A 10,153-nucleotide genomic window follows, 5' to 3' on the forward strand; every position below is an offset into this window, starting at 1 on the left:
CATTTCATCAAACATAACATGTGCATGAGTTGAGATCAAAACAAGCAAGCAAATAAAACATGAAAGCATATTAATTTAAGCATGAATCATTCCCCATGTTGGTTTCCCCTAATCACCCATTAACCCTAGCTAAGAGACTACTCACTCATTATCATGTTGATCATGCTAGCAAGGTTGTCAATCATACCAACAAAATGAAACATGATGAACAAATGAAAGTAATTAACAATAATTAAAAAGGGATCAAGAGGATTATACCTAATAATGATTTTAATAATAAAGCAAAGATAAAAGAAGTACTTGATGCTTGATTGAGAGGTTGTCAATCTCCCAATAATAACCCAAATAATCTTCAATTACCCAAAATAAAGGATGAACAAAAGAGAGATTAAGGAAATAAAACTTGTATTAAAACTTGATTAATTGTTGATTACAAAACTAAAGAGAGATTTGATTGGTATTAACTACTCGAAGAATTGATAAGAAGAACCTGCTCTTCTAATTAGACTAATGGGGTATTTATAGTGGAAATTAAGGGGATGCATTAGGGTTAACTAAAGGCTAAACTAGTAATTACACTTTTTAGATTGAGCAGGGAGGAGCCGATATTTTTCGAAGGAAGGGCTTCTTTCTTTGTAGCTTGGAGAAGACGAAATTGCGCTGTACAGGAATCCGTGCGTTTTGGAGTCGGGACGGGCGGATTCTGGCGGGGGAAAACGGGCGTCTTCAAGGGAATCCGGTCGGATTCTGGTGGCTGCTAACCCGGGCGTCTTTGGAGGAAAACGCACGGATTGTGCTTGTGGAGGACGGGCGGATTGTGGAGAAACCGCTCGGATTGTACCTCAGCAATCTTTCTTCTTCTTTTCTTCCCTTTTCTTCATAAAATCCTTGGGGATTTCCTCGGGGACTCAAGGATCCTTTCTCAACATTGCTCATCTACTATAATATGTACAAAGGCCTTCTAATCTTGTCTCTCCTTGATGCTTGGTCATTGGATTCGATCAATTTAGTCTCGTTTTGCCATGAAAATGCAAGATTCTTACTCCTTTCCTACCAAGGGATCAAAATCTCAAAGAATATTCAAAACAAAGAGCTAAAGACAATAAATGACCCAAATATGCACTAAAAAGCATGGGAACAAGGCTAATTCGGGGGCTAAATATGCGCTAATTATGGTCACATCAAATCCCCAAACCGAACCTTTGCTCGTCCCGAGTAAAGAGGTGACAAAGACTAGGACCATTATTTAAACTAACCTAATAACATAGCCGATATGAGACAATTAGCGGGTCTCACTCTGCCCCTTCAACTCACAACAAGACAACCATGAGGTAGGATGCCTTCTTGCAAGGCAAGGTGGGTCTTGCCAAAATGGCGACACATCCAAACATTAAGCACACAAAATCACATAATGGATGCATCTACAAAAGGAATAGCCTCTTCCTCATCAAGTGGCGGAGGCACTAAAGAGGAACAAATTTAAGAGCATATAATCCTTCACAAATACTAGTTCAACAAATTACTAAGGCTAAGAGGATGGCACTAAATCACCTCCAAATGGTGTTAAACTAGACTACTTTCGTCCTCAATTTCCAAATGCTTTTGTCAAGAGCGATCGGATGGTGGTGGAATGATGATCCCTATGATGCTAGTAGCATATGACATGACAAGTCTCGAATTCTCTACAAAAGTAAAGGTCATGGATCGTCCCAAGCTCGACAAAGTGGCTTGACAAAAGGCTTTTTGGGAATGAAATGCTCAAATCGTTATAAACAAAGGGTGGATATGACTAGTATTCAAAAATTGACCTCATTTAACTTTCACATTTCAAAACTTTAAGATGGGGTTTGTCCCTTCCGGGCTAGTGTCCTTTGCTTTCGCCAATCGCTTATTAGGCAACCGGTTAACCTCTAGACAATAGCTTTTCGGGGTGATAGTCACTCTGTCTCTGGGCGGTTGAATTCACAACCGTGTGGGGGCCCAATTCAATGGATCCCGCTCCAAAGCACATCGAAGTGGTACGCCTTCATCAAAACAATTAATTTCTCAACATTCAACAATTCATAACATTTGAGGTTTCCTTGGCATTAAATTACTTCCACATGACAAAACTTTCGAAATGAGCACCTCAAACTTATTGATAGAAAGTATTTTTTTGGGTTGCCTTACCACAAGGTCAATCAAGGTCACCTAGACAAGTTAACCAAGTCCACATCGCATCACGGGGTTAGATAGGTGACTCACATGCAAACCCTTGACTAGGCTTTGGGTCATGGGTCAAAAGACACTAGTATGACACTATCTAGGGTGTTTTACAACCATTCTAGTAGGCAAAGTCTTAAGTTGAAAAAGTATTTGTAATGGCTTAGTTGCTCTTGTCAAAGTTCCCAATTAGGCATTTTTCAAAACATTTTATCTAAATGCAACTACATGCTATGATGCAACTATTATAAACATCCTAATGCAAGTGATTCTACCAACTAATATGACATATAACACTACAACAAATAAGGTAATTGGCGACCATATAAGGCGACTGAGAACAGTCGCCATTAAGAATAAAGCGACTAAGGCCCGTCGCCCGCACTTCGTAGCTAGGTTTAGTCGCTTTTGGCGACAGACTTAAATCGCCAATTTTGGCGATCGAATTTTTTAAAGCGGCGATGAAAACTGTCGCCAAAATTGACGATCGTGTTGGGTCGCCAATTTAGCGATGTCATCGATCGCCTTTTTTTTCAAGCCACGTCACCTCCAAATCTTCAGGATTGGCGACGGTTTTTGGTCGCCATTTTGGCGACTGTTTTTGGTCGCCATTTTGGCGACTGATTTCCCTCGCCAATTGCACTGTTTCCCGTCGCCAATGACCCTAAAATTAATTCATGATCAGAAACTTAGCGACGGTTTCCCGTCGCCAATTGCCCAGTATCCGTCGCCAAATTTACATTTTTTTTAGCCTAAAAATTGTTTTTGACCTAGCCAAATACGTAAAAACCTGCAAATAAACCAACACTTCCAGCAGAGAACACATGGGAAGCCAACACAACCAAACTTGATAAAGAAAATCATGTTCCATACACACAACTACGAGTTTTGGTCATCTAACATTATCCGAGAATAACATGTTCTCTAAAAAACTACATAACAGGGAAACTTCCTCCCGCTCCACTACCACCTCCATAATTAGGATCTCTAGGATCCTTTGGTTGCGGGCGCCACCCAGTGTTGCAATTGGCGAAGAAGGAGTTCATCCGGTCCATTTCCTCCTTCATCCTCCGAATTTCTTCATCTCTCTCGGCATCCCGCCTCTCCCTCTCGGCATCCTGCCTCTCCCTGGCGGCTAATTGAGCTTGGAGCACACTTACGACACTTGGGGTATAAGGTTGTTGATGGGAGGAAATTGACCCTCTTCTTCTTGTAGGAGGGTAGAAAATCTCCTTTGCCGACCCGGCTTCATACACATCTCCTCTTTGGAACCCCTCAACAAGATCAAACCATAGCTCATTGTCATCAATTTCCGGGTTGTTCTTCCTACGGACAAGGAATTGTTCCTAAAAAATTGATAAAACATTAATGGTTAGAGGTTACTTATCTAAAAATTGATAAAACATATACTTTAAAAAGCTAAGAAATTTTTATTTTTTGACACTTACATATAATTGTTGATCTTTTTCCTTCGCGAAGATCAACTTGCCCTTGCTTGTCTTCTTTGCGTGAGTGTCAACAAAGAGATCAACAATCGTGGGTACCTTGCCCTTATTCTTCTTGGTCTTCCGGAAAAAAAAACAAGGAAATTGTTACTCAAACATGATAATTAATGAGACTAATTAAATTAGAAGACTATTAAATTAAAAGCTAAGACAAATAACTTACATCTAACACCACACGATCATGAAAAGATTGAGACCCTCCATAATGAGTAGGCTCAACTTCCGCGTCCTTATCTCCTCATTTCCTGTTGATCTTGTTCCGGGCCGATGCTTCCTTGAACTCAGGACTGTTCCGGTACTTGGTATATTCCTCATATGACGAACCTATAATCAATAAAATATCAATTATTAATTACTATAGTTTCAAAATATGTAATAAATTTTAACTAATTACGGGTATTAAAAGAAACTAAATACCGTTTATGAAAGATGGCGCCTTCTTCCTCTTAGACACCTTATACATGTTGTCCCTTAGCCTCTTCTTGCCAATGTCATTATACCTTTGCCAAACTAGGCGCTCAAGGTCGGCTGGCCAATAGAACACACGCTACAAAAAGTAAACACATGGATGAGAAACAAATTAATAATAAGGTAATTAGAATAAATAAATTATATTTAATAATATATATTTTATAAATAGATACCCGGAAGTTGTTCAACCACATCTCCTTATCTTCATCACTAGCGTTACTCCAACAAGTAACGCCGTGTGTCATGTTCTCTTGGGTGCTATTAGTCACACCACGAACAACTGTTTGACTTCTAAACCTGAAATCAAACATGTTAAAAACATAATTATATAGGAAAACAAAAATAATGTATAATTAACATATGTCTAAAAAAAGTCATTTATTACTAAATAAAAAAATTACAAACTAGAATGAATAAAAAATTACCAAAGACCATTCGGATCAAGGATCATCCTGCCGTCAGTTGATCGGGGTATAGAAACCTCCTCCTCCTCCTCCTCACTCACCTCCGTAGTAGAACGGTCAACGTCCTCCTCCTGCTCTCGGGAGCTACTACCTCCCTCACTATAGCCTCCGCGCTGCCTACCTCCTCCACGAGCCATGTGTACTACAATTGAATAAAAAGTGTTAGCAAATATTACAGGATAATTATTATAAGATACAAAAAAATAAAACCTAATAAACAGGTATAAAAGAAAAAATAAAACGCTAATAATTGTTTCCAAATTTTGATATGTATACTTTCAATACCTTCTCTTACTCATCATCATCATCATCCTCATATTCTTCTTCTTCTTCTTCTTCTTCTTCTTCTTCTTCTTCTTCTTCTTCTTCTTCTTCTTCTTCTTCTTCTTCTTCTTCTTCTTCTTCTTCTTCTTCTTCTTCTTCTTCTTCTTCCTCATCCTCCTCCTCTTCTTCTTCTTCCCCCTCTTCTATCCCATCCCTCTCCTTATCATTCTCTTCTTCTTCCTCTTCTAACTCCTCCTCCGCTTCTATCTCATTTGCATAAATAATTTCATCATGATCAACTGGGGACAAAATCAAGTTTCGATACAACCTCTTCTTGGAAAAAAAGATGTATCAACTTCTGATCGTGCCTTTGTTTTAAAAACGGCCCACCATTGCTTTTGTTGTCTATCATTACTTGTGCTCGGAAGAGATGCAAAATAAACTTGATGAGCTTGTTGTGCAAGTATAAATGGGTCATATTGAGAGTAGGTTCGAGTATGATTCACTTCCACGAGTTTGTAACGATCATGGACTCTCGTTCCAGCTACGGAATTATCCCTCCATTGAATCTTGAATAAGACGGTTTTATAACTCCGATCCCGGCCATTGTAGCACAACTCAAAGATATCCTCTAATATGCCATAATATTCATTGCCATCAAGAGAAGAAATAGTAACGCCGTAGTTGCATTTAGCCTTACTTTTGCCATAGTCAAATGTTTGAAACTTAAACCCATTAACTGAATATCGATTCCACGTCACAACCTTTCGAGAAGGACCCAAAGCCAAGCTTCTTATCACATCATCTTGAATATTTAGCTTACATACATGCTTCCGAAACCAGGCTGGAAATTGATCCTCATGCTTATGCCAAACATCCTCTCTGTTCACATTTGGGTGTTCTTTAATGAAATCTATCACAAATTGAGCTTCATATGGCTCCAAAACCTCACAATTAGATAGCACATAAAGGTGGGCACGGTTATAGTCCTTGTCATCCGTAAATCTTGTTCCCCAAATGATGAACACCCTATTTCATCCTGCATTTGGAAACACTTGGGTATACTTGTGTCTAGTTCATCCGCTTCATCAATATTCAAGTATTTTGCTTTGGTCTCAATATGTTTTTCAAAATAAAGAGAGCAAAAATTGGCAATCTCTTCCGTTAGGTAGGCATTTCATATAGAACCTTCCACACGAGCTTTATTACCAATTTTTTTCTTCACATGATTAAGAAACCTTTCGAAAGGATACATCCACCTATATTGGACGGGTCCACCAACTTTAGCTTCATATGGCAAATGGATAGGTAGATGCTCCATCGAATTGAAAAAAGAAGGCGGAAATATCATCTCAAGTTTACACAAAATTTCTGGTATTTGGTCTTCTAAACGACTCATGTCCTCAACTGATATCGTGGAGGAACATAAATCTCTAAAAAATTGACTTATTTCTGAAACGCATTTCCAAACTGTAGTCGGGAGTAAATTTTTAAAAGCCACGGGTAATAAGCGCTCCATGAAAACATGACAATCATGACTTTTCAACCCTTTCAACTTCAGTTCCTTCAAATCAACACAACGGCTCAAATCGGATGCATATCCATCCGAAACTTCAAGTTTCCTATCCAATCGCACAATACCTTTCTTTGAGCTTTGTCAAGAGTAAATATGGCTTTTGGTTTAGCCCCATCCTTACGAATATGAAGTTCAGGACGATCACAAAATTTCTTCAATTCTATTCTTGAATTAATATCATCACGTGTCTTTCCTTTTACATCCATAATCGTATGAATAAGTAACTCAAAGAAGTTCTTCTCTATGTGCATCACATCCAAATTGTGTCTGATCAACATTGTTTTCCAAAGAGGGAAGCTCCCAAAAATACTTCTTTTAAACCAACCATTTTTTTCTTTTTCAACTCTTTAAACTCTTCTTCAGTCCCATCGACAGTTGATGGCAAATCACGTACAACCTCCCATATCTCATCCTCTTGGAGTCGAACCGGAGCATTGTCACGCACCTCCTTACCTTTTAAGAAAGATTTCTTGTTCTCTCTATGAATATGTCAATCCGGTAAGAAACATCTATGACAATCAAACCAACTAATTTTTTTGGAATTAGGAAGATAAAATGCTTTACTCCTATCCATGCAATAAGGACATGCCTTTCGCCCAGCGGTTGCCCATCCTGATAGCATACCAAATGCGGGAAAATCATTTATAGTCCATAACAATGAAGCTCTTAGTTGGAAATTTTGCTTCTTCGACACATCAAATGTTTCTACACCAACTTCCCACAAATACTTCAGTTCCTCCACCAACGGTTGTAAATAAACATCCGATGGTTTTTTGGTTATCGGGGCCGGAATAAGTAAAGAGAGGAAAATAAATTGTCTTTTCAGACAAAGCCAAGGAGGTAAGTTGTACGGCGTGGTCATTACGGGCCAACACGAGTAGTTTCTACCAAACTGACCAAAAGGGTCAAACCCATCCGTACACAAGCCAAGTCTCACATTGCGAGGTTCCTCGGCAAAATCGGGATATAACCTATCAAAATGCTTCCACTCCTCCCCGTCACTCGGATGACACATCTTTCCTGGTGTACGAGGATTTTCTTTGTGCCATCTCATTTGGTTGGCAAGATTTTTCGTGGCATACATTCTTTGAAGTCTAGGAGCTAATGGAAAATAAATTAATGTGTTTTCTGATATTGGTTTCTTTCTCTTTCCACTCCTTTTATTACCCTTCTTCCCCTTCAAAACAATATTTCCTTCACTTGTCTCATATCTATCCCTTTGACATTTCTTACATTTGTCAAGCAAAGCATCATCTTTCCAAAAAAGCATATATCCTTTAGGACATGCATCAATCTTTTCATGTGGAAGTTGAAGACCTTTGACCACTTTCTTGGTATTATAGAAATTTCGGGTCATAACATTATTATCGGGTATAACATCCTCAACCAACGTAGCAATACTATCAACGGCTTTAAATGGCATATTATACTCACATTTTAAAGAAACTATCCTGGATGCAACTTGTAACAATGTCATTCTACTCCCCTCATATAAGGTTTTTTCGGAAGCACTTAGCATGTCAAAAAAAGGCTTTTGCTCTTGGGTTTGGTTGTTCTTCATCAATCATTGGTACACGGTCGTCATTAATGAAATCATTAGACCGAAAGGCATCAAGTACCATTTCTCTATATGGGTTCTCATTTTGTTGGATTTGAGGCTCTTCGGGATAATATTTTTCTCCATGGGAGATCCAATTGTAGTAGTTTGGAAAAAAACCATTTGTAACAAGATGCTCTTCTACTTCAATGTCAAATAAATATTTTAAGTTTTTACATTTAGTACAAGGACACCTAAGTTTATGTTGTTCTAAATCATATGAATCTTGACATCTAGCAAATTCAATAAATCCACGAACTCCCTTTACAAATCTAGCGATAGGACGTTTCTTCTTATCTACTCTTTCTTCGTACATCCAAATTTCGTTCGGATCTCTTCATTTTAATCTATAAGCAATATATAGCAAACTAACCATTTTAAATAATAATATTTAATTTCAACAAAAAAAGCAATGGTTATCTCATCCTCCATTTTATGCTAATTTCAAGATTTCAATTGGGTCCTTATCACTCCAACCTAAACCCATCAATGTACGTTTCAAGTCACTAGCAAACACACATTTGTGAATTATTAATGAGAAAAAATTCGGCAAACAATTCCCCTTAGTTCTCCAAATACACAATGTGGAAAAGATACATATTCCACATATGTATTCAGAGAACATTGGAGAAAATTGCAACCAAATTCTTTTCTCATTAATAAAATCACAACTATGTGTTTACTACCTAAGTGACTTGAAACGTACAAAGACAGTCCCAAAATGGGGACTATTCAAGAATTGCTCCTAATGAGTAATTCTTGAACGGGTACTAGGTCATTATATATTAAACAAGTTGTCAAAATTATAAGGCAAATTTATACAATCCCCTAATCAAATTACATTACTAATTTAACAAATTTATACATCATGCTCATTCTAACTTAATTTCGTTAATTATAAGGCAAATTTATACAATCCTAACATTATACTACCTTCATAAAACTATACTACCTTCAACAATACTACTTAAATATTACTAAAACTAAGTTACTACCTTCAATAATACTAATATTATCAAGATAACCTTCAATTACATCCCCTAATCAAATCACATTACTAATTTAACAAAAACCTCAATTTCTAACCCTAACTCAAATTAATTAACAAAAATGCTAATTAAATTACAACTACATACATTAATAAGCATCACTAATGTATAAATTACAACTAGATACTAAATAAGCATCACAACTTAAACAAAATATGAAGGATTGAAGTAATTAAATCAATTTGAGTCGAAAACAAACCTTTATTAAAAAGAAAAACAAAGGGTCGGTAGTGATGTGGTGATGTGGTGTGCGGATGGCGGCGGCGAGTGGTGGCGTCCGGTGGTCGTTGTAGTTGGTGGTGGCGTCGGGTCGTCGGGTTTCTTGGCGATTTTTTTTTTGGTTGATGATAGAATGAATGAGGGACGGGGTGAAGAAACTGGCAAAAAAAAAATTAACAGGCTATTAGCGACCGTTTTTGGTCGCCAAATTGGCGACGGGTATTGGTCGCCAAATTTGGCGACTGTTTTCGGTCGCCAAATTGGATAATATTCGGTCGCCCTTGGATTTCATACGGATTTTTGGATAAAAAGCTATAGTCGCCAAATTGGCGACGGGTATTGGTCGCCCGAGTTTTTTTTTCTGTCGCCAAATTGGCGACTGTAGCATGTCTGTCGCCTTTGTCTTGTTTTCTTGTAGTGTAAACTAAATGCAAGTCCTAAGTTCACATTGTTATACCGCATCAATCAAAATAAAGCAAGGTCATTAACATAAAGAGGAAAAAGGAGATTGGAAAGATCATACCATGCGGTCTTCAATATCCTCATGTCTCGGATGTGGTGTAGTCGATCAATGTGAACAAGGATAGAACAAACACTATATATACAAGACGATATATACAAGACTACACTACAAAGGAAATAAACATGTTTTTGGCTTTTCAGTTTTTCAAAATTTTTTTTTTTGGATTTTTGAATAAGATTTAAGTTAGAATTCCCCATCCCCACACTAATATGGGCATTGTCCTCAATGGCCAAAATGATGGGAAATTATGCAAATATGATGCATGATTTCTACACTAAATGCA

General features: G+C 37.7%; 1 protein-coding gene across 1 annotated transcript; it reads right to left on the minus strand.

The window, feature by feature from the left end:
• Positions 1 to 3,945: 3,945 nt before the first annotated feature.
• On the minus strand, positions 3,946 to 9,502 carry LOC141653181 (uncharacterized). Its single transcript, XM_074460861.1, has 5 exons — positions 9,328 to 9,502; positions 4,604 to 4,784; positions 4,352 to 4,475; positions 4,125 to 4,254; positions 3,946 to 4,031 (listed from the first exon to the last, which is right to left on the minus strand). Exons 2-5 carry the CDS (start codon positions 4,777 to 4,779, stop codon positions 3,946 to 3,948), a joined length of 516 nt encoding a protein of 171 aa, XP_074316962.1. The 5' UTR covers positions 4,780 to 4,784; positions 9,328 to 9,502.
• Between the last annotated feature and the right edge of the window lie 651 nt (positions 9,503 to 10,153).

Source organism: Silene latifolia, chromosome 1 (genome assembly GCF_048544455.1).
Source record: "Silene latifolia isolate original U9 population chromosome 1, ASM4854445v1, whole genome shotgun sequence".
NCBI classification, from domain to species: domain Eukaryota; kingdom Viridiplantae; phylum Streptophyta; class Magnoliopsida; order Caryophyllales; family Caryophyllaceae; genus Silene; species Silene latifolia.